Source organism: Physeter macrocephalus, chromosome 7 (assembly GCF_002837175.3).
Source record: "Physeter macrocephalus isolate SW-GA chromosome 7, ASM283717v5, whole genome shotgun sequence".
Classification (NCBI taxonomy): Eukaryota; Metazoa; Chordata; class Mammalia; order Artiodactyla; family Physeteridae; genus Physeter; species Physeter macrocephalus.
The window spans coordinates 87,382,219-87,406,811 of record NC_041220.1 but is presented as its reverse complement, the minus strand read 5'-3'; the positions used below and the strand labels follow the sequence as shown (position 1 = coordinate 87,406,811).

At 37.1% G+C, this 24,593-nt stretch overlaps 1 protein-coding gene across 9 annotated transcripts in view; it reads left to right on the top strand.

The window, feature by feature from the left end:
• The window catches only part of PCDH7 (protocadherin 7), a 451,994-nt gene that overhangs the window by 85,638 nt on the left and 341,763 nt on the right, over positions 1-24,593 (top strand). The window contains exon 2 of one of the 9 annotated variants that reach the window (XM_024119335.3): positions 10,946-12,069. The exons of the other annotated variants lie outside the window; for them this stretch is intronic. Coding sequence (XP_023975103.1) covers positions 10,946-10,966 — 21 coding nt within the window. The 3' untranslated portion in view covers positions 10,967-12,069. Of the gene's footprint in view, positions 1-10,945; positions 12,070-24,593 lie in introns of those variants that run through there. 9 annotated transcript variants of the gene reach the window in all.

Sequence of the window (24,593 nt, the reverse complement as noted above, 5' to 3'; positions counted from 1 at the left end):
TCTTTTCGTCTTGTTTATGGTTTCCTTTGCTGTACAAAAGATTTGAAGTTTCATTAGGTCCCATTTGTTTATTTTTGTTTTTATTTCCATTACTCTAGGAGGTGGATCAAAAAAGATCTTGCTGTGATTTATGTCAAAGAGTGTTCTTCCTATGTTTTCCTCTAAGAGTTTTATAGTGTCCAGTCTTACATTTAGGTCTCTAATCCATTTTGAGTTTATTTTTGTGTATGGTGTTAGGGAGTGTTCTAATTTCATTCTTTCACATGTAGCTGTCCAGTTTTCCCAGCACCACTTATTGAAAAGACTGTCATTTCTCCATTGTATATCCTTGCTTCCTTTGTCATAGATTAGTTGACCATAGGTGCGTGGGTTTATCGCTGGGGTTTCTATCTTGTTCCATTGATCTATGTTTCTATTTTTGTGCCAGTACCATACTGTCTTGATTACTGTAGCTTTATAGTATAGTCTGAAGTCAGGGAGTCTGATTCCTCCAGCTACGTTTTTTTCTCTCAAGACTGCTTTGGCTATTCAGGGTCTTTTGTGTATCCATACAAATTTTAAGATTTTTTTGTTCTAGTTCCATAAAAAATGCCACTGGTAGTTTGATAGGGATTGCATTTAGTCTGTAGATTGCTTTGGGTAGTATAGTCATTTTCGTAATATTGATTCTTCTAATCCAAGAACATGGTATATCTCTCCATCTGTTGGTATCATCTTTAATTTCTTTCATCAGTGTCTTATAATTTTCTGCATAAAGGTCTTTTATCTCCCTAGGTAGGTTTGTTCCTAGGTATTTTATTCTTTTTGTTGCAGTGGTAAATGGGAGTGTATCCTCACTTTCTCTTTCATATTTTTCATCATTAGTGTATAGGAATGCAAGAAATTTCTGTGCATTAATTTTGTATCCTGCAACTTTACCAAATTCATTGATTAGCTCTAGTAGTTTTCTGGTGGCATCTTTAGGATTCTCTATGTAGAGTATCATGTCATCTGCAAACAGTGACAGTTTTATTTCTTCTTTTCCAATTTGTATTCCTTTTATTTCTTTTTCTTCTCTGGTTGCCGTGGCTAGGACTTCCAAAAGTATGTTGAATAATACTGGTGAGAGTGGACATCCTTGTCTTGTTCCTGATCTTAGAGGAAATACTTTCAGTTTTTCACCATTAAGAATGATGTTTGCTGTAGGTTTGTCATATATGGCCTTTATTATGTTGAGGTAAGTTCCCTCCTGCCCACTTTCTGGAGAGTTTTTTATCATAAATGGGTGTTGAATTTTGTCAAAAGCTTTATCTGCATCTATTGAGATGATAATATGGTTTTTATTCTTCAATTTGTTAATATGGTGTATCACATTGTTTGATTTGCGAATATTGAAGAATCCGTGCATCCCTGGGATAAATCCCACTTGATCATGTTGTATGATCCTTTTAATGTGTTGTTGGATTCTGTTTGCTAGTGTTTTGTTGATGATTTTTGCATCTATATTCATCAGTGATATTGGTCTGTAATTTTCTTTTTTTGTAGTATCTTTGCTTGGTTTTAGTATCAGGGTGATGGTGGCCTCATAGAATGAGTTTGGGAGTGTTCCTTCCTCCGCAATTTTTTGGAAGATTTTGAGAAGGATGGGTGTTAGCTCTTCTCTAAATGTTTGATAGAATTCACCTGTGAAGCCATCCGGTCCTGGACTTTTGTTTGTTGGAAAATCTTTAATCACAGTTTCAATATCATTACTTGTAATTGGTCTGTTCATATTTTCTATTTCTTCCTTGCTCAGTCTTGGGAGGTTATACCTTTCTAAGAATTTGTCCATTTCTTCCAGATTGTCCAGTTTTTTGGCATAGGGTTGCGTGTGGTAGTCTTTTAGGATACTTTGTATTTCTGCGGTGTCTGTTGTAACTTCTCCTTTTTCATTTCTAATTTTATTGATTTGAGTCCTCTCCCTCTTTTTCTTGATGAGTCTGTCTAATGGTTTATCAATTTTGTTTATCCTCTCAAATAACCAGCTTTTAGTTTTATTGATCTTTGCTCTTGTTTCCTTTGTTTCTATTTCATTTATTTCTGCTCTGATCTTTTTGATATCTTTCCTTCTGCTAACTTTGGGTTTTGTTTGTTCTTCTTTCTCTAGTTCCTTTAGGTGTAAGGTTAGTTTGTTTATTTGAGATTTTTCTTGTTTCTTGAGGTAGGCTTGTAAAGCTATAAACTTCCCTCTTAGAACTGCTTTTGCCGCATCCCATAGGTTTTGGGCCATCGTGTTTTCATTGTCATTTGTCTTTAGGTATTTTTTGATTTTCTCTTTGATTTCTTCAGTGATTGCTTGGTTATTTAGTAATGTATTGTTTAGCCTCCATGTGTTTGTGGGTTTTTTTACATTTTTTTTCCCTGTAATTGATTTCTAGTCTCCTAGAGTTGTGGTCAGAAAAGATGCTTAATATGATTTCAATTTTCTTAAAATTACTGAGGCTTGATTTGTGACCCAAGACGTGATCTATCCTAGAGAATGTTCTGTGCACACTTGAGAAGAAAGTGTAATCTGCTGTTTTTGGGTGGAATGTCCTATAAATATCAATTAAATCTATCTGGTCTATTGTGTCATTTAAAGCTTGTGTTTCCTTATTAATTTTCTGTTTGGATGATCTGTCTGTTGGTGTAATTGAGGTGTTAAAGTCCCCCACTATTATTGTGTCACTGTTGATTTCCTCTTTTATAGCTGTTAGCAGTTGCCTTATGTATTGAGGTGCTCTTATGTTGGGTGCATATATATTTTTAATTGTTATATCTTCCTCTTGGTGTGAAGACTTGATCATTATGTAGTGTCCCTCCTTGTCTCTTGTAACATTCTTTATTTTAAAGTCTATTTTATCTGATATGAGTATTGCTACTCCAGCTTTCTTTTGATTTCCATTTGCGTGGAATATCTTTTTCCATCCCCTCACTTTCAGCCTGTATGTGTCCCTAGGTCTGAAGTGGGTCTCTTGTAGACAGCATATATATGGGTCTTGCTTTTGTATCCATTCAGCAAGCCTGTGTCTTTTGGTTGGAGCATTTAATCCATTCACGTTTAAGGTAATTATCAATATGTATGTTCCTATTACCATTTTCTTAATTGTTTTTGTAGGTCCTTTTTTTCTCTTGTGTTTTCCACCTAGAGAAGTTTCTTTAGCATTTGTTGTAGAGCTGGTTTTGTGGTGCTGAATTTTCTTAGCTTTTGCTTGTCTGTAAAGCTTTTGATTTCTCCATCGAATCTGAATGAGATCCTTGCCGGGTAGAGTAATCTTGGTTGTATGTTTTTCCCTTTCATCACTTTAAGTATATCATGCCACTCCCTTCTGGCTTGTAGAGTTTCTGCTGAGAAATCAGCTGTTAACCTTATGGGAGTTCCCTTGTATGTTATTTGTCATTTTTCCCTTACTGCTTTCAATAGTTTGTCTTTGTCTTTAATTTTTGCCAATTTGATTACTCTGTGTCTCCTCATGTTTCTCCTTGGGTTTATCCTGTATGGGACTCTTTGCGCTTCCGGGACTTGGGTGGCTATTTCCTTTCCCATGTTAGGGAAGTTTTCGACTTTAATCTCTTCCAATATTTTCTCGGGTCCTTTCTCTCTCTCTTCTCCTTCTGGAACCCCTATAATGTGAACGTTGTTGCATTTAATGTTGTCCCAGAGGTCTCTTAGACTGTCTGCATTTCTTTTCATTCTTTTTTCTTTATTCTGTTCCGCAGCAGTGAATTCCAGCATTCTGTCTTCCAGGTCACTTCTCTGGTCTTCTCCCTTAATTATTCTGCTATTGATTCCTTCTAGTGTAGTTTTCATTTCAGTTATTGTATTGTTCATCTCTGTTTGTTTGTTCTTTAATTCTTCTAGGTCTTCTAGGTCTTGCATCTTCTCAATCTTTGCCTCCATTCTTTTTCTGAGGTCCTTTATCATCTTCACTATCATTATTCTGAATTCTTTTTCTGGAAGGTTGCCTACCTCAACTTCATTTAGTTGTTTTCTGTGGTTTTATCTTGTTCCTTCATCTGGTACATAGGTCTCTGCCTTTACATCTTGTCTATCTTTCTATGAATGTCGTTTTTGTTCCACAGGCTGCAGGATTATAGTTCTTGCTTCTGCTGTCTCTGAAATCTTATATGTAATCTTTTTTTTAAATATATTTATTGGAGTATAATTGCTTTACAATGGTGTGTTAGTTTCTGCTTTATAACAAAGTGAATCAGCTATACATATACATATTAGTTGTTGTTAACTCCTAATCACCAGATGATTTCTTACTGCAATGAAAGAGCAGCCCTTTCCCTTTGATGAGATCCCAGCAATTCTAATTATCTTAATAAATTCTGTATATACGTATATGTAACCAGATAACCATAGTAACCCTCAGACTTGCTCCACAGAACTGAAAAATCAGGGCTTCTTTATTGGTAAAGACTTAAGGAAGCATCTGTTGAATGCCCCTGTTTCAGACATACCCACTCTTCCTGGAGAGTTTGAATTAGAATCTAGAACGTCAGGTTCCCAGGGCAATGTTCTTTTCAAAATATGCAGTTTAATGATCCCAGGAAACCAACCCTAAAGGAATAACATGACTAACAAATAAGCATGACAAGACCTGGAAACCAAAGGATTACTGGAAGGAAAGATTGCAAAATAGAACCCAACAATGAGATTTATAATCTTTTGTCTTTCCCCTATACCTGCAGTTCTAAAACTTAATCTTATTGATTTCACTGTAATTATTCCTATTCCTAACCATTTCTGGTTTCTGTCTTCTGACTGGGAAGGGAATAGTAGATCATTCCTGTTGTCACAGGATGAGACAGAGGTGGCTGAGCTGTTGTCCAGAAAACACAGAACACTGATGTATTTTTTTTTTTTTTAAGGTGATGTGTTCCTTGTTCTCTCTTGAGGGTATAGGAGCCATTTCTCATAATGAATGAGCTCTTTTAGAAATTTCCTATCCATGTACTAAGACCTTCAACGTAAGCTGTGTCTTTTAGGGAAGAAAATCAGTATCAACAGGATAAAAAGTTTTGATGGGAACTTATGCCTGGCTATCTGTTCTCCTCTCTTGAAAGTAGAGATTTCACTGGTTGGGCAGAGCAGTGATGCTTTTTCTAGCGCATCTAGGTGTGCCCTGATTTAAATGTATTACATGAAGACTGTATTTAACTCTATATATTTTAAAGTATGTATATACAGATATATATATATATATATTTATATACTTTTCATTATCTTGGGATCTGATCATGTTTGGGTGGATTCTGTGATTAATTAAGTGCAGATGGCTTTGTGCTTGTACAAGAATTTTACATTGTTGGGGGAAATTGAATAGATAAAGTAAAAATAAACTCTGTTGCCATTTTGCTAAGGACAAGTTACATGATTCATCTTCAGATTATCTATCCCTGCCATTAATTTGATGAGTGTGTAATGTTATGATAGTTTCTTGAATAATTAAGTTCAAGTTGGTTATGAAAGCATTTGTTTGGTGAATTTTGCTCAGATAATTTTCGATATGTAGAACTTTTCTCTAACAAGTTATGATGAATAAATTCCTGTAATCAGGCTTGACCAAGGAGCTCATCTATTTTTGGTAAGTAAATCCCCTAGGAAATTATTTTAAAGCTTTCTGTAAGGGACTGGGGACGAATATGGGTATTGAGGCATCTTCTATCTTGAAGAGAGCTTAGAGGAGGTGGCTTCTGATAAACAAGTTCTGAATAAAGCCTGGATGAAGCCACATAGTGGCTTCACATGAATGTGAATCATGTTCTGTCTTTTGAATGTGCTCCAAAAATGTTAATAGCATCTTGAATTCTCATAAAACCAATGATCAGAATGATTAAGAGAGTAAAAGAATTCTAATAGATCAAGATTTAGCATTTCAGATAATACTTTTGGATGCTTTCAGTTAAACCTTTCAGATAATTTGATGATAGGAAAATCTTTTTGCTATTTAAAAAAAATCACAGAATACAGAGAAAAGAGAGAAACTGATATGAACACTTTTATAACAGGTCCAAAGTTGCAAAAGAAATAATAAATTAAAATATATTTTTTTGTTGTGAGGGTGTCTCCATGTACAAAATGCCCCAGAAGAGTTGTAAGTCCCTAGTTTATCTTTGTTGTCACACTTTTGACACAGACATTAAAAAAAATGAAAACAGTTCTTTCTGCACCCTCTAGGAATATGTAAGAAGTGACATATTAATTTGCAGGGGTAGTATATTTGACCAGTATTTGCCTATGAAGAACCATATGGGCAGCAATGTGTGAAAGACGATAAATCATATTCAAATTGATTTTAAAATAGTAATATATTATTCTGATTAGAAACTGAGCATATTACTGTAGGGGGAAAAACTTATGTTAAGTAAACAACACTAGCTGTTTTTTAAGGAATAAAGAAGTTCTGAGAGTATGTAGGTTATAACCAACACACCAACACATCTTATATAAAAATGACTATCAGAATATAAAATATACAGTTAATCTAGGGGCAAATGGGGTTGGGGGGGAGTGACATATTTTAATATGAATGTGAACATTTTGTTTTAAATGTGATCTGTTGATTATCTGGCACATTTGCAAAAACACAGTAGACTATAGGGATTTACTGGAGATGACACACAGGGAAAATACAAGATTTATCAAAAGGACCTAGGGTGGAGAAAACTTGGGAGGTTGTTACTGAGTTTTGCAGAGTATTTCAAGCACAAGTTCCCACCACTGCAATCCTCACAACTGAGTGTTTTTCTATGCCTCATTTCAAAATAACGGCTTAACTTTTGATATTGTAGCATCATCATCACAATATACATTTCTTGAGTGCTTATCACAAGCCAAGCCTTTGTTGTAAGGACTTGTCACAATGACTTTGTGAGATGGGTACTGTTATTGAACCCATTTTACAGATGAGGAAACTGGGGCTTACAGAGATTAAGTGACTTGCCTTTTGGCCTCATAGCTAGTAAGTGACAGCACTGCATTCACACTTAGGTCAGTCTTTACCACCCTGTCTACGTCCCCTCTGCAGATACATTCTCTGCCAAGTGCTGGTCCAAAATAAAACTTTCATCCGTTTCCTCGTATTTGAGGGCTTCCAGACGAACTGATATCATGCAGAGGAAAGCGGTTGGCCCCTTTCAGATATCGGAGGAAAAGGGGATGTGCAGTTTCAGCATCGATTTAGGATATATGGTGTGTCTGTAGCTTGGCACCATGTCCAGAAAATATAAATGTGGCTAAACCGGTTCTGAGAAAAAACAAGGGACTGTGACTTTCTCAGGGTCTCACTCAGATGCTGCGCCAAGATCTCCCTGGCCACTCAAGGTTTCCCATGGCTTAGACTGCCCTGGAATAGACATAAGTGACATTCCTCTGCTGCAAATGCACTTGTCTTCTTAAACTCAGAGAGATACCTTTGCTCATTCATGGATTTCCTTCATAATCTCCAGTGACAAATGGCCTGCATTCACGGAGGCCCAGGATTTCCTTGCACTGGTGCTGTATGCATGTAGGAATTGCCAGCATTTGAAACTTTTAATTTAAACTCAAACCCATCCTTCTGCATACAATTGTATTGTGTCTAGGAATATTCAGTTGAAAATGGCTTCTGCATACTGATGTAACCAGAATAGAAACAGTGGGAAGGATAAAATGTGTATCCCAGAGGCACTGTTCAGAACCTTCTGAGCTATGTTCCCTGATGCTCAATTTTTATTAACGGTTAAATTAAGAGTTAGATAAATTGAGTTAAGCCCCATCACAGAGCAGCACAGTAACTGGTGAGAGCAAAGGAGCAGTATCTCAGATACTGGGTGATAACGTAGATAAAGTTCTTAAAGGGCAGGCCGGAAACCCGAGCATTCCCGTCATCTCCCAGCCATGATTAATTCAACTCCTTGGTAGTGAGGTCATCCGAGTGACCCCGCACCCCACCCCCAACCTAAGCAAATCTATTTTCCAAGAGCGCCTACTTTTACATGTATTTTCAAGAATCTTCCATTATTCAATTTCATGTTCACTCAAAATAATCAGGAAATTTGAAGCCGTACCTAACGGAGGGCTAGATGCTGTTAATGTTTCACAATGCGGACCAGTGCACATTGGGTTTGGAAAGTCACGTGCCACATCCAGAAACATTTTCTCATTCTTGAGTTGCATTAAACAGCCTCGGCCTGGCCTAGACTGACAGGGAGCTGTGTAAAAGGTTAGGTGTTCTGTTTTCATCTTTTGTTCGTGTTACCTTCCTGGCTGATAGATGGTACTAAACCCCTTAAATAGCTACTTTGCATTCCTATGGGGCTATTGTGTGCATTTTTATGACTCCATCTTAGGTTCCTTATATTGTGATTCCACCTCTTTATATAAAAAATTTATATTGTTCTGTTAGGCGTTTCAAGTATGTGGCTTTTAAGCATCGGTGCTTCTTGTGGTCCCTGCACAAGGACTGTCCTTGATTACAGAATGCAAGTGTGTGGAGTGTTGGTGAGCAAAGGACGATCTACACGAGGTTTTATGACCCTGGCAGTATTCTTTATCTAGCTCCCAGTTTTCTAGAGAACGCTTTTGACCCTACGTCTTCCAGAGGTAACAGAAGCCTTTAGAAATCATGTGAAGAATTCATTCCCTTTTAAAAGCAGCAGGATTCTTGTCATGCATTATCTTTTTCTTCATTTGCAGAGTTTCACATTTTATATTTGAGTAAGAAGAAAAGAGAAAATCGAGCATTACATAGCAAAGATAAAAGCCTTAGAGCTTGGATTAGTAGTAGATGACAATATAGGCATTATTAAAAATGAAATGAGCTTTGGACTGATATTAATATAGCAAAGAGTTTGGTTACAGTGTGTGATATTTATAATAAATTAAAACATGAAGATTTGCCCCATGCAAGCTTTTTGGCACACTTTTATTTTTGATAATATGGTTCATCTGACTTTCAGCTGGTAAAAATATGGAGGCATGATCAGATATTCTGATTTATCTCTTTTTGTTGTTATTGCTGTCTTCTTATCCATTTCACTCTGGTGCTCCTGTCCTTTGGTATTTTTCATAGCCTGACATGCAGCTATAATGGTTCTATTAGCTGCCACAGATGTGCTGAGCTTGCTTTTTGAAGCGAGTATGTCGTCACTGACACTTTTTTGCAGTTCCTTATTAGTACGTGCCCTTTACTGACTCTGCAGGAGCCATCACCTAGAATTAAACATTTTCTGCTAGACCTGTCCTTACTCTGTGCAAGATGATTATAGTCCATTATGCCACCTTCTTGCTGACAACCAGATACTGCTGAGATTACAATAAAGTCCCTGCAAATTTAAATAGGATGCTTCCTGGGTGTACAGGGGTCTTTGATAACGAGAACCACTTGACGAAATGCCTTTCAGAGAACAGAATGTGATTGAGGCTCCTTGAAATCATATTATGGAAACTCCTGGTTCTTATTAGATTGATAACATCGGTAGCTAGAATCTTGGTGTTTAGAGTAGCTGAAAATCTAACATCCTCAAATGATCTCAGAACGGGACAGATTAACTCAGAACAGGTCTGAGAGTGCTGCCTCCGCAGAATGAAAAACACCGAACCCAAAATGAGAATTTCCAATTTCTCTCATTTTAGGGTTACCATTTACATCTCACTCCAAAAGTGTGTCTTTCTCCTTTCGCTCAGCAAAAGCAGTTTCCTTTTATTTTTCAGCAAATTTGAAGTAAGGAGCCCAGAATCTCAAAAGGCCAGTAAGTTAGGAGGATTTAGAGAAATATCATTCATAGCAAAGGCAGAATCCCTCCTGACAGCTGTCTGATAGTACGTAATTAAAATGAAGGTTTCTTTTTTTTCTTCCCTTATATACATGCTTCCTCCTCCATCCTCCGGGAAATTTTTCTTGGTTAGCTCTTCCTCGTGATAGCTTTAGAAGTCTTCATTATCTTGTCTTTAAGTCATTGCCCACCAGGTGTGGCCTGTGTGTGTTGTCCCCCAATCTAAAAGAGTGGACGAGGTGACAGTTCCTGCTCTGAAATCCGATTTGACGTCCTCTTGGGAAACTTCAGATTTGCGGCTGTGGTATTTTGCTGAGAGGGCAGTTAAGGCAATTTAAAGACATTTTTTTTCTTAAAAAATGGATAAACAAAAATATTAAATGCTTTCTACATATGGCTGAGAAGGAGGGAACAACATAAACACAGTTAAAGAGCATGAAAATGGTTTTGAACTGTGAAAATTCTGTTGTGGTTGAGGAAGGAGAAGCCCAGGGCAGAATATTACGGCATAGGGAAAGATGGCAGGATAGCAGGTAGCATGGAGCTATCTGAATACCATGAAAAGGTGTTTTGAATTTATGCTGTAGGAAATGGGAAGTCATCAACAGTTTATAAAGAGTAATTATTTGAGATTTGTATTACAGGAAGATAATTCTGGCAGCAAATAGATTGGGAGGACAAGAGTCAGTGGCAAAGTGACTGGAATAGTGTCCAGGAGACAGATGATGAGTAACCTAGCAAATCAAGTGGCAGTGGTAAAGGAAGGACAGGGAGAGACACACAAGTCATGTGTAAAGATGAATGGATAGAGCTTCATGAATAGATGTGATAGGTTGTGTTCACAACAGCAAGGACATAAAGATTATTCTGTGGTTCCTATCTTGGACAACGGAGTAGATGGTGATGCCAGTAACTGAGATGACGGGGGCCACCTAGGACACTGGGTAATGTCACCAGTGTATTACTTTTGCTCCCTACTGCTTCAGCCTTGTTGACTCGTGTCTTGGTTTATAGACAAGGCATGTTATGTGATTCATTTTTCAGTGTTGATTTTGAGAATCTGTAAGGTGAATGAAAAGATTATCAATGGTATTTTGTTTTGGTGTAACATAGTACCATTTCTAATTTGTACTTTACAGAATACTTTTATATAACTAAACTTTCATTTTTTTTTTCTTTTCAGATGTTAGTTCCCTTCCCTTAGTGTACTGCCCATGAACCTTTAGGAATCCTAAGATAGATCAATGCCACATTAAAATTTAAGGAGCTACTTCATCAAAACCACATGCTTCATTTCCTGAGGATTGTCAGCAAGCCAAGGAAAAGAAAACACGTCAGCTGTGTATTGTTATTGGTGCTTCTTGCTGAACTGCTGCTTTGCCATGGTGGTGGTCCTAGGTAGCTGCTTCTCTGTAAAAACACAAAGAACACATGCGGCCAAGACAAGGAAAGAGTCAAAACTTAATTAGGGCGTTTTGAGAAAGAGCTACAGTGGTTTAAGTGCTTAAGCCCTCGGATAGTTTTGAACATATCAGAAGATATTAATATGCTTTTGTATGGCTAATTTTTTCCCTTTTAAAAAAATTCTAAAATGGCAGGTCAGACGAGGCCAAGCATTGACTGGCTTTTTAGATTATTGTTTAATAAGATGGAGTGGCTGCCAGTACCTTCAAAGAGTTGGGAACATGACTTGGATAAATGTAGAATTTTCTTACAAATTTGGCTTCTGGTTTGTATCTGGCTAGAAAAGCTATTCTTTGCTTCCCTCTTCCATCCTTTCTTCTTTCCAACCTCTCTCCCTCTCTTCTCCCTTCCTTCTTTCCTTCCTTCCCTTCAAGCATTAGTGCTGCGTCCTTCTCATTATTCATTCCCCAAAGAAGGCTTCTTTCTTAGCTGACCATTCTTTAAACCCTAATGGCAAATCTTAAGTTCTCCTCCATTTGATAACCTCATTAAAGCCAGGGCAGCACTGTAATGTATTTATTTATTTATTTCAAGGACCTGTACTAAGTTTAGAATCATAAATATTCATTGTGGATTTTGTGGAAGGGAAGCACGACTGACAGAAAGTCAGTGTATTGTGTCTTATTGTGGTTAGGATTCTCTGGGACAAGGATAATATACATAAATAAAATAAATGCACTGAACATTGAGACACACTTGGAACAGTGCCTCATAGGAGTAAACATACGCTTTTAAAAAATGCATCACAGAAATACAGTTTGTTAATTATCCATCATTAGTGCAACTGAGCCTCTAGCATATCTAGTATATTAAAAGCCATTCTGGGGCTTTTTCCCGTCGTGCTCCACTTTAGGCAATACTGACCTGTAGTGTCACACTTGAAAATAAAAACTAGGAAGTTACTTATTTTGGACCTGTACCCAGAAAAGGATATACCCTATCCAAGAACATCTAGAGAGTTCTAAATCACCAGATGTTGCAGACCATGACACTTAGAAGAGGCTGTCATCTGAGAATTCTTAGGGATACGGTTATTTGGCTATTGATTATTCTCAAGAAATTTTAATTTTCAACTTAACTTCCCAGTGCTAGTCTAGATTTTACTCTTATGTGTCCTACCTCTAATAGTCAATTTGTATATAAACAATGTAAATACATTTCTATTTTAGGATTAGAGAGATAAAAATGCAAAGAAAATCCACGTATCCAACCCAAATAAAGTCATGGCTAAATTTCATTTATACAATTATTGGTTTTTAATTTATTCCTTACTTCCTTGGAGAAAGTCTGAAAGCAATTTATATACTAACTATATGGTGCTTACTTTGTGCCCACTATTATTTTGTTTTATGTATTCCCATTTGAAAGCTAAGGCAACTGAGGCTCATGGAGGTTAAATAACTTTATCTAGGATTCACAGGTAGTAGTACCCACGGTTGTAGAATTGGGGCACAAAGCCAAATCTGTAAAGACTGAAGTACTCATTTTTTCAAGAAGTACAAAATTATGCATTCACGACTGTCAGAGCATTTTTTGAAAGCATAGTTTTAGGAATGGTAAGTACAGAAAGAGTGGTCATTGGCCATGTATCTGGGTGTCATCTACTCAGAAATAAAAAAATGAAAAGATAATTAAACTGGATGGATATTTGTATCTTGAAGCATAAAATATTCAGTTCATATCTGTTAAATTTTTAAAGTTAAAACGTTGTCACTTACATTATCCTCACAAGGCCATCAATCTATGCAGGCATCCATGCATCTAGTGCACATTCGCTGTGTGCAGACCAGTGCAGAAGTACCCTGCAGGAGAAGACTGTGTGACAGAATTTGGTTTGTACTCTTAAGAAGACTGCAATCTAGTGTGTGTACATATATCAGTTCTGGAAAGTTCTTGGAGGAGGTGTTCAGCATCAAGTTGTTGAAGGAACAACCCATGCACATTTTTGTGAAGTGGCAGTGCCCCATTGTTAAGAATGATTAATAATGCAGGCTTTAGAATTAAATTGCTGGTGTTTAAAGTCCAGCCCCATCACTCATTACCTCTTGATCCCTGGGAGTTCCTTAATCGACCTCTGCTTCCGTTGCTTCATGTGTAAGATGAGAATAACAAATACAGCCTATTTCATACGACTGTTTGGCAAAACACTTACTTATGTAGCGCTTTCTATGTGCTGGGCAGGGACCTAAGCACTTTACAAATTACTGAATTTGTAAATTATTGAATTCTCAGCAGAACTACGTAGGTACTCTTGTTAGTATTGAGAGAATAAAAGTTGATGTGCGTAAAGTATTTAGAGCAATGGCTGGCACATGGTAATTACGTACTCACTAAATGCAGCTTAATAAATACCATCCTTAACAAAGAAGCAGGAAAATATATTGGAAACAGGGAAATATCATGTGCATAATCTACAGAGGTAAGAGCAAATACATAATACGTGCTTGCTGAAGCCACAATCATAAATTTGGTTCTGGTGACCAATATAGAGAAACTCTCAGTGGAATATGACACAGTGAGCTTCTTAATTTCCATTGTCAACATATGAGATATGCCCAGTTATTCACATATTAGTGGCTTGAAAGTATTGCCAATTTTCTCATTAATAGTCTTCTCTTTAGGTGAGTAGGAAATCTACATTGTGAGGATACATGTATTCATCATGGAGTCTTATTACAATGATATGAAAAAGTGTAATGAAAATATGTGGCTCTTAAATAAACATACCTGTTTTTTCTGAATTGACTCTTGTGGGAAAACAAATATAAAGCTGGTGACCATGGTCCAAGAGCCTGGTTCTCTGGTTAGAGTAACTCTCCTTTATGTAGTTGCTTACTTTTCTTTATTCTCAATGTACACATTCACTATCATGCGTGTGTAAAACTATGGCTGCCCAGATGTTTTCTGGTTTTCTGGACTCTCTATACAGTGTACCTTTCGCTTGACCCTGAGTTGTTGTTGTTGTTGTTGTTGTTTTTAACCATAGATATTAATAGTAACATTTAAACAGTACCTTTCTTACTCATTCGACCTAGTCATTTGACTGTGTTTTATAAAAGCTTCTAATTGTCCCCAAGCCTTGTGAGCACTTTCTGAATGTTGCTGCTGTGGTGTGTTTTTCTTTGAGTAAATTAACCTGGACATGAAAGTTGATGCTTGAGTTTAATCCAGATTCTACCTCACGTGCAGATGCCCATGTGTCTGCACTTTGTTTGTTACTTTATCTTTTTGAGCTGGAGCAGTCCATCCAGATGCCATTCTGTTCTGTGTTTAGTTGTGGAAGGAAAAAAGGTTTTGAGGAAATGATATTGGGGTTTGTGCGTGATAAAACAGAGAGAGGGCTCTACCTAGGGAACCACATTATAAGCAGAAAGAATGAATGGTTCTAGTTATGTAGTCCAACACTTCATTCCACAAGCATAAATTAAATGTTATATAGATATTAAATACATACAAATGCATAAATATGGAAAATTGTCTCTTTATTTTCCTAAAGGGTACCAAACAGGTAAAATCCATATGTATACAATAAATTGAGAAAGCAAATGGTATGGATTAGAAGAGAGTAAGTTGAGGGGCGGTTTTAGAAATTTCCCAAGTTATAAGCGAACATGGAGAGTAAAATCCCTATTAATAAATCAGATTTTGAGCTTCAGAAGCAAAGTGTTTGGTAGATAGAGTATCAGTATATCAGTGTTTAGAAGCAACAGCCTGAGTCCACAGATACAGCTCTATTCTTTGAAGCAATTGTCAGCAGTAACTAATTGATGTCCATAAAGTAACTTCTGCAAATGCCAACTGTTAAAAAATATGCTCAGAACTCTCTCAACAGCAATAAAGGGAAATTCTTTTACCACCAAGTGTCTAGATTGAAACCTTACCACATGTCACTATTTTAAATACATAGGAATATTACAATGTCACCCATACTGGCTTTCAATAAACTGGGGCGGGAGAGGACCAAGTAATTTGCATGGTGCACAGTTTTTAGAAATATGACTACTAAAATGTAGGAAACTTCATCATCTTATTGCACACTGTTTGTTCTAAAATAGAAGGGGGATGGAAACGTGATGATATATTGTCATGTGGACCACTTTATGGCCTGAATTCTTTATGATACAACAGTTGCTCTATTGACACCAAGTTATTTTTTGAATAGTAGAGCAAATAGGCCAGTAAATCATGGTTTCATGTCTAGCCAATCAGAATCTGCCCTGGTTTTGTGGCATGCTAATTTTTTAAACTTATTTATTCTGCTTCCTTTCATTTTTCTCTTTATCAGTCTCTATTTTATAGCAGTCTTTTCTTTAATAGACTCTAATCTTGAGACTTTTTTTTTTTTTTAACATCTTTATTGGAGTATAACTGTTTTACAATAGTGTGTTAGTTTCTCCTTTACAACAAAGTGAATCAGTTATACATATACATATGTTCCCATATCTCTTCCCTCTTGTGTCTCCCTCCCTCCCACCCTCCCTATCCCACCCTCTCATGGTCACAAAGCACAGAGGTGATCTCCCTGTGCTATGCGGCAGCTTCCATTTTTAAATGCACCACATGTCAAATCCAATTCAACTAAGATTCCTAAATGCATGTTATTTAAATTAAATATGAATGCTCTGAAAAGTGTGTACTTATATCATAATCGCTTAAAACTGCATTTCCACATTATGTACATTGTAGATTTGAATCTTGTCAATGTATACAAGAACCAAAGTTAGGTTTAAAAAAAACCAGAAAATAAATTATTCACATTACATACGTCTATACATCTGATAGTGCAATTAGCAATCAAAAGTGCTACATATGGTGATGTAATAGAGTCATAATTTTGTACATCCTGCTGTTGATGGATTTAGGTACCATATTTTGCACACTTTCTATTTCATTATTTTAGACTAAAAAAATATAAAAATAAAATAACATGTTTTCTTTATTTTAGTCCCTTTTCTAATCATCCTTCATGCATCTTTTGCTTTCCTTCCGTGTCTGGCTCTCATTTCCCCAGTTTAGATAGGACTTGTTTTTCTTCACTTATCTTTACTCTTTCCTGCTCTGTAGTGCTAACACTAATAATAACAATAGAAATCTTGGATCTAAATCTGGGGGATTTCAGAGGTCATTACGGTTACCTCTCTGCTTTTAGTTAGCTTTCTAGCCATTCCAGAATAAGAATTATTTATGCTCTTCTCAATATCACCACAGATTTCTTTCATTTCTCAAATTTTCTTTGATATTATTTTTCTAAAAGTTTTATGTATCCTAGCATTGATTGCTCTAGCTAAAATATTACCTCACTAATTCTTATTTCCTCATAAGGTCTACACGTTTTCACTACTTTCTTCTACTTCAACTCATTTCACTCTTTTTTTTCTTTTTCTCTTTACTAGACTGTTGGACTTATCTCTCTTAGGTACATTAAAAGTCTAATCCATTTTACTAGAGTGAGAGCATTTCATTAAAATAATTTTCTGAAAGTATGTTTACTTAGGCATCTCAGTATTCAGCCATTTCCCACAAGTTACCTTAGTGCTTATGCTTTTCAACACTTCTTTGCACTACTAGCTACCTCTCTCCTGCATCTGTCCTGTTATCTGTGATGTTTCAACTTCTTCTCCAACTGGCCAGATTTTATCCCTCATCCATTTATGCTTGGGAAATTAAATAGACAAAGACAATCATAACTGGAATTTATTCATATGAGATATGTTTCTGCTGTTTGCCACCACCTGGAGAACTAGTCTAGAAAAGACAAAGGGTATGGACTTGAGTAACTTTGGAACTGGGTTCACATCTTGTTCCTGGCGTTGAGTAGGAGTGGGACAAAAATCTCATTTGTAAAAATGAGTATAAAAACTATCCGTAGATTAATGTAAGTTTTAACTTGAATGAGACAACATTTGTAAAGCTCTTGGCACAAGTTCCTAACACAATGATGGGATCATGGATATGAGGATGCCAACAAATTTTAAAAAAAACAAAACATTTTTTCTTCCATCATTTAAATATTTGATGAAACTATTCTTAATTGATTCATTAAAACAGAAACAGAACCAAAAACACACAAAAAGGAAGAAGGGCCCCCTACTCATTGTGCACACCCTCCCCTCCCCCATCAGGTGATTCCAAACCAGGAAGAGATGCACTAGCTACAATTCACCCAGCAAATGGTCGGTGGTGGAAGCCCTGTTTTCCTTCCTAGCTATGGAAACAAAGTCACATCTATAAAATGGACATGAATCACCTAGTCATAGGGTTATTACTGACGTGGATACAGCCATCAATAAAACTTCCTTGTCGTGCTCTGCTAAGCAAGTGTTCTTTCTGCTAAGTTCTGTCCCTAAAATTAAAGTTGTTATTGATGGTTTATATTTCAGATGTCTTATAATCTTCATGAATCTGTATTTTTAATGTATGCCCCTTCATTGCAATCTAGCCACATATGAATCAGTACTTAAGTGATTTGTCATTTTAGTAAACCCCCAAGACTGGCACTTTAGAAAAGCACAGTAACTCACACATGAACAAATGTGATTTGTTAAACTTCTTTTGAAAAGAGTACAAATTCACATGTAGAAGTGAGTTCAACATCACAGATTGAGGCAGAATTGTGAGCTTTTTCTTGCTGTGGGTGAATGAACCTGGGTTTCAACTAGAAAAGATACAACCTATAATAACATAAAAATAGATCATTTGACTCCACTATTGAAGAATTTTATCTCACTTATCCATGACACGCGTAGGAATGGTGTCTAACTTTTAGGCTCCTGAAGAGGTTTTTTGTTTTTACTTTTGTTTTTTTAACTGTCTCTTATGCTACTGGATATATTCTGTGAATCCTGAAATTACCTGTGAGCATTGACCAATTCTTGGTTAATGTTATATTATATTAACTGATAGCAATGAAACCTGTTGCTCTTTCATTGATCAGTGTTTAAACTGGGATTAGAAAGCTCTAATGATTCATAGTCACAAGCCTGGATTTCTGAATCAGACTTTACTGTTCATTGCCAACTAATGGCACTAACCAATGTAGTGCTTATCTCCTAACGTTGTTGCTAGAGTAAATAAAATAAAAGTATACATTTACCCCAGTGTGTGTGTGTGTGTGCATGTGTGTGATGTGTGTGTGTGAGCGTGTGTGATGTGTGTGCATGTGTGTGATGTGTGTCTGTGATGTGTGACGTGTGTGTGTGTGTGCATGTGTGAGGTGTGTGTGATGTGTATGTGCATGTCTGTGATGTGTGTGTGATGTGTGTGCACGTGTGTGATGTGTGTCTGTGCGATATGTGTGTTTGGGGTGTGTGATGTGTGTGTGATGTGTGTGCCTGTGTGATGTGTGTGTGTGCATGTGCATGGTGTGTGTGATGTGTGTGCAGTGTGTGTGTGATGTGTGTGCGTGTGTGCGTGATGTGTGTGTTTGATGTGGGTGTGTGCATGCATGTGATACGTGTGTGATGTGTGTGCGTGATGTGTGTGTGATGTATGTGTGGGGTTTGTGTGTGTGCATACGTGTGGGGAGTGTGTGGGGGTGTGTGTGATGTGTGTGCGCGTGTGTGTGTGTGATGTGTGTGTGATGTGCGTTTGTGTGGGGTGCCATGTGTGTTTGTGGTGTGTGGGTGTACACATGTGTGATGTGTGTGTGCGTGTGTGCATGCGTGCTTAAAGAAATTTCTAGCTATTCATTCATTAATTTAAATCAAGAAAAATCAAGAAACACTGATGGATCTTCCATATGCCATGCATTGTCACATCATGGATATGGAGATATGAATAAGGACACAGTCCCTGTCCTGCAGGCAGTCCCTGTCTAGTAAATAAGACAGATAAGTATATTAACTATCAGCTCATATGACCAACACAATAATAGAGGAGTAGATTCAGTGTAGTTGAACCGTGTGGACATTCAAAATTATCAGTCTAGGTCAAAGAAGGCAGGCTCTTTGCATTTCTACTGAGATATCTCTGTAGCCGAGGTGGAAACTTGTTTGGCGCCCAGTGTGGAGTGAGATTCTTTGTTGACTTCAAGAAAGAACAGTATTTATGAGGGTATTTACTGGACCTTGAGGACAACAATGTTCAAATGCTCGAAAGTATATCTGGAGTGAGTGTGTGTGGTGCGTGTGTGTGTGTGTAAAGGTATTCACACACATACATCTACATATAGATGTTATATTACTCTCCTACTGCTGCTGTAACAATTACTCAAACTGAGTGTCTTAAAGCATCCCATTGTTATCTTACAATTCTGGAGGTCAGAAGCCTGAAATGAGTCTCAGTGGGCTAAATCAAGGCACCAACAGGGTTGCATTCATTTTGGAAGCTCTAGGGGAGGATCTGTTTTTACCTTTTCCAGCTGTTAGAGACTGGCTGAATTTCTTGGCTTATAGCCCCTTCTTCCATCTTCAAAGTCAGCAATGACCGGTAGAGGAATTTTCACATCACATCACCCTAGCACTGACTTCTTCTGCCTCCTTTATCCACATTTAAACTACAGTGTGATTACATGGGCCCACTTGCATCATCCAGGATAGTTTATCTTATTGTCAGCTGATTGGCAGCCATAATTCTCCCTCCAACCTTAATGTCATCGCCCCCCACCACTGCCAGGTGGTGGATATCTTTGAGGGGGCCTTTATTTTGATACCACAGAAGTGTATATATTTTTCCAGTTAAAAATTGTATGTTAGGGAGAAAATGTAAAAAGGCATAAGCAATAAACTGAAAGTCTCTTTCCATCTACACAGTGGAGAGAAGACCATGACTTGAATCTCCTGTTAAGAAACTTCCCTGTTACCTATACTGTGTGCCATATTGAGACAAAAACTATTCAAGTAAACAAATGGGAAGTATCATATAAATGCCATATAAAAAAGGATGGAACTCACATTGTACATATTTTGTGTGAAGGAAAGATGGAAGGATATGATCTCTACGAAACAAATAAGAGGTGGTACATGTCAGTGATGTGTCCCCAAATCCGGGGCAGATGAAAAGAACATTGTTACAAACTTGAGAGCTCATTCGAAATTGAGATCTAGCCAGTATCTAAAAACAATTACCATTTTCCTTTATATTTCTTCCATGTTTAGAGAAACTGTAAACTCTTTAATTATAAACTAACACTATACCACTTACTATGTGCCAAGCACTCTTCAAACTGCTTTATGTATGTTAATCATTTATTCCTCACCAGGGCTGTCTTCTTGGGCATCAGCCTACCTGGTTACACAGGCCCCACTCTGAGAAACCCCTCCCTACAGCCCCCTCCCCAGCCCTTGGTTTAATACTTCATTGTTACTCTCTTGAAATTGTTGATCATTTTATAATGAGGGACCCTTCATTTGCATTTGACACTAGGCCCTGTAAACTATGTAGCTGGTTGTGATCATCACACCAAAGCTATACACTAGATAAAATTATTACCAACATTTTGTAGAAGAGAAACTGAGATAGAGAAGGGTTACCTTGCCAAGGTCACACTAATGGCCTGAAGGAGAGCCAGGATTTGAACCTGAGGAGAGTGAGCTCTGAACCACACCCATCTCCTGTTTCTTTGAAGGCAGAGGTAATGCCTTCTTCCCAACTATGACCAACTGTCTGCTACAAGGTTAACTTTTACTAAGTGCTTGTTGAACTAAATTATATTTGATGGTCTTTGGTAAAAATATTCATTTCATTTTTCAACTAATAGAGATGAAAGTAAAACAAAAAATTCTGAATCTTTTCCAAGACATTTGTTCAAACAGACCAAAATTGGCTTTTTTCCCTTCACATAATCACATGTCTACGGATATTCCCTTGTTCAAAAATCCATTATTTATTATTTATTAGTTAGATTTATATAGCAAAATTGTCTGGAGAGATCTGATAAAACTACACAAAGCAATATTTTACCACTGTCCTAATTTATTCTTTAAAAACTTAAATTTTAGAAACAATGGTTTTATACAAATCCATTGATAAAATTAGTCTAAGAAGTGTAATTTCATGTATATTCAATAGAGTGAAAAATAGAAAAGACATATGTAATAATAAACCGTTAGGGTGGGAGGAGCAGTTGAGAGGGTTTGTTGGTTGTTAGGCTTCAAATCAATTTAATATGCATTTTCCAGGGTTTGCTATGTGCTAATGCTAGGCTGTATCAGGGAAATTTTAGTCATAATTATATTAGTAATAATAATAAAAAGTCATTCTCAGGGAGCCCAGAGTCCTACAGGCTGAGAGATCCAATCATACGGAGGTTGCATCAGAAAGATTCTATAGCACGGGCTGGAAGAGCCGGCATAGTAAGACCCTGAGGCCAGCACTTGGACATTTTAATGTTTATTCTATCAACTGATAACATGTGTAACTTTGGGCAGCTCACATCCCAAATACATTCAGTATCTGCATTTCACCTTCCGTAGAGTGGTGCTAATAATATCTTTTCTACCTACTTCACAAGGTGATGTAAATACTAAATGGATCCAGGAATGTGAATGCATCTTGAATTTTTTTTAAAAGGGAGGAGGAGGGAGGTATTAAACTAAGGTGTTTTTCTTGCACTAAGTAGAGCTCCAAACAAGACATAGGCTGTAAATCACAAAGTATAAAAAAAGAAGCTTTATTTCACATTAAGTACAGCTACTTTACTTTCACCTCTATTTTACTACCTTATGTAATCCATATTCAGTTGACTCAGATTGCTATTGGATCAAAATTAAAAGATTGAAGATGTGAGCAGTGCTAATTTACTCTATTCCTTAATTCACAGTCTTATATTTATAACTCGTATTTGGTTGACTCAGTAGAGAAGGCAAAACATGCAGCTAACTTGTTTGAGTCCTTTAATCACTTTATTGGGCTTTTATTATTTATAAGATGTTAGAAATAATGTAGAGAAATTAAATTTCTCTCCTGAAAGTTTTATTGTGAGGAGTAATAGTTTTGAAAACATGATCAGTAGATCTGGGAATAAAATAGTATTATGATAAAACCTGTAGCCTGGAGGTTATGATAATGGGAAAAAAATATCTGGCTCTAGCTTGTTCAGATCATTTCAAGATGGTATTACAATATCTGCAGGTTTCAAACACTAGTGGAAAAACCTCCTGGAGAATACACCCATTTACATTATCGTGACCTTGAATTGTTGTCAAAATCATTGTTCAATCACTGTTGAACTTCACTAACTGAGCTAGTGAAGAGTTCATTGCAGCTGACTCACTTTAAGCCACACAGGCTAGCACAGTAGGGCATTCTGGGTCCCTCCTTGAGACACAAATAAAACATGTTACAATGAGAAGCTAGTTTTTGGCTGTCAGTATTTTCAAAAATAAAGAGCAAGTGACAGACACACCAAGTCTAAATCAAGAGTGGTTTGGAATATAAGAACCACATTTTTTTTTTTTATGTTGGATCAGCAATTGTAAGTAGTCTAACAAGGATTTCAGCAACAAACATGCCCCAAAGCACTGGATTAGACCTGGACAGAAATTATTAAAATTACTCGGGGCCAAAGGCTTTGTTCCTGCTGGTCACCTGCAGTGTGTAGTAATGCCCTTTTAACGTTCTATCGATGGCCCTGCTTGGACTGTCTGACTTGACATTGGACACTACTAAGAGAAGACAAGCATGCAGAGAGAGAGTGATTAATGTAAGCCCTTCTGCAACTAGCCAGAGGCTTAAGGAATTCTTTTCAGCAGCATTCCAGAGATAATTGCCCACCATTTTATCTAGGAAAGTGTTAAGTCATTAAAAAAATATGGCAAACCGTGACATGCAAGATGGTGGTGTTACACAAGGAAGGAAATGAACAACAAAATGGAAAATGGAAAAAGAAAAATGTGAGTCTGTAGAGTCTTTAAGAGAGAGTGGGGTTCATTTTACCAATGTCCATCAGTTTTTCACACTGATAAACTCAGAGGTATTACACAATTTCTCCTTTACAGTTTGACAAACTTGCATGACTTCCCTGAAAAGGTGCTATTTTATAAGTGGAATCTAATAAACATGCCAATTGAAAACTTATTTTCTCCAATTTCTAGAAATTAATTCTCACTCTATTGTTAATGTCTGTGTAAATGAAACTAAACAAAGTGCATATTTAAAAAATAATTGATCAGAAATATGTATAACATTATTGTGTTTGAATCCATTAGTCTTATCAATTCCATTCCAATTTGGCATCCACAATCCACAAGAGCATCTTAGGTTCCAAAATATTGTAGCCAAATATCCTCTTCATCATGCTGGGGCTGGGGGCTGGGGAGATAATCAACTTCAGTTGTGTTCAGAATGCCTGGGCGCTCCATATGGCCTGTTTTCCATTGGCAAGTTAGTCCTTAAAATATTAGGGGATTCCGCTACATATGCATAAGTATTATAAATTAATGTTCTAATATGCTTTGAGGTCATTGCTGAATGAATGACAGGCAGACTGAAAGAAAAAGAAAAACATATTTTTTGAAAAACCGTAGGCATGTGGTTCTCCCCAGGCACCAGAATTAGGAGTCTGAAGAGACTCAAGGACTCGATCCTTCCTTTTCTGGAATTAATTCTTGGGAGATATACGGAAATTAGGGAGGTGTTTTTTTTTTTTTTTTTTGTAATTTATTTACTTATTTATTTTTGGCTGCCTTGGGTCTTCATTGCTGCACATGGGCTTTCTCTAGTGGTGGTGAGTGGGGGCTACTCTTTGTCGCGGTGCACGGGCTTGTCATTGTGGTGGCTTCTCTTGTTGCGGAGCACGGGCTCTAGGCGCACAGGCTTCAGTAGTTGCGGCACTCGGACTTCAGTAGTTGTGGCTCGCGGTGTCTCCCGTGCAGGCTCAGTAGTAGTGGCGCATGGGCTTAGTTGCTCTGCAGCATGTGGGATCTTCCTGGACCTGGGCTTGAACCCATGTCCCCTGCATTGGCAGGCAGATTCTTAACCACTGCGCCACTAGGGAAGCCCTAGGCAGTTTTTAGATACCTCAGTTTTCAGAAGTGGCTGTAATCATTCCAGTTAAACTCCTTACATCATCTTAACTTATCACCACTTTTTAAACATGTTTTAAAGATTTTTTTTCTTTGCAATTTTAAATAAAAACAGAAAATACATTTAGCCACATGGAAGTGATCTATCAGAAGGCTCATTTGGAAAGAAAAGCCCTCATTTAACAAGTGAGTCCCTGGCTTTGGTAGAGCAGCCTAAGAATCTTCTCTTTTCTCTCTCTTTCCTTCCTTCCTTCCTGCCTCCCTGCCTTCCTTCTTCTTTTCTTTTACTGCAAATTCAGATTCCTTCTCTCCATATGCTCCCTGGAACTGTAAAGCACTGTGGATCTTATTTTCTGTTGCAGAACAGTGTTACAGGAAAAATAATTCCACCAAGGATCATTAATT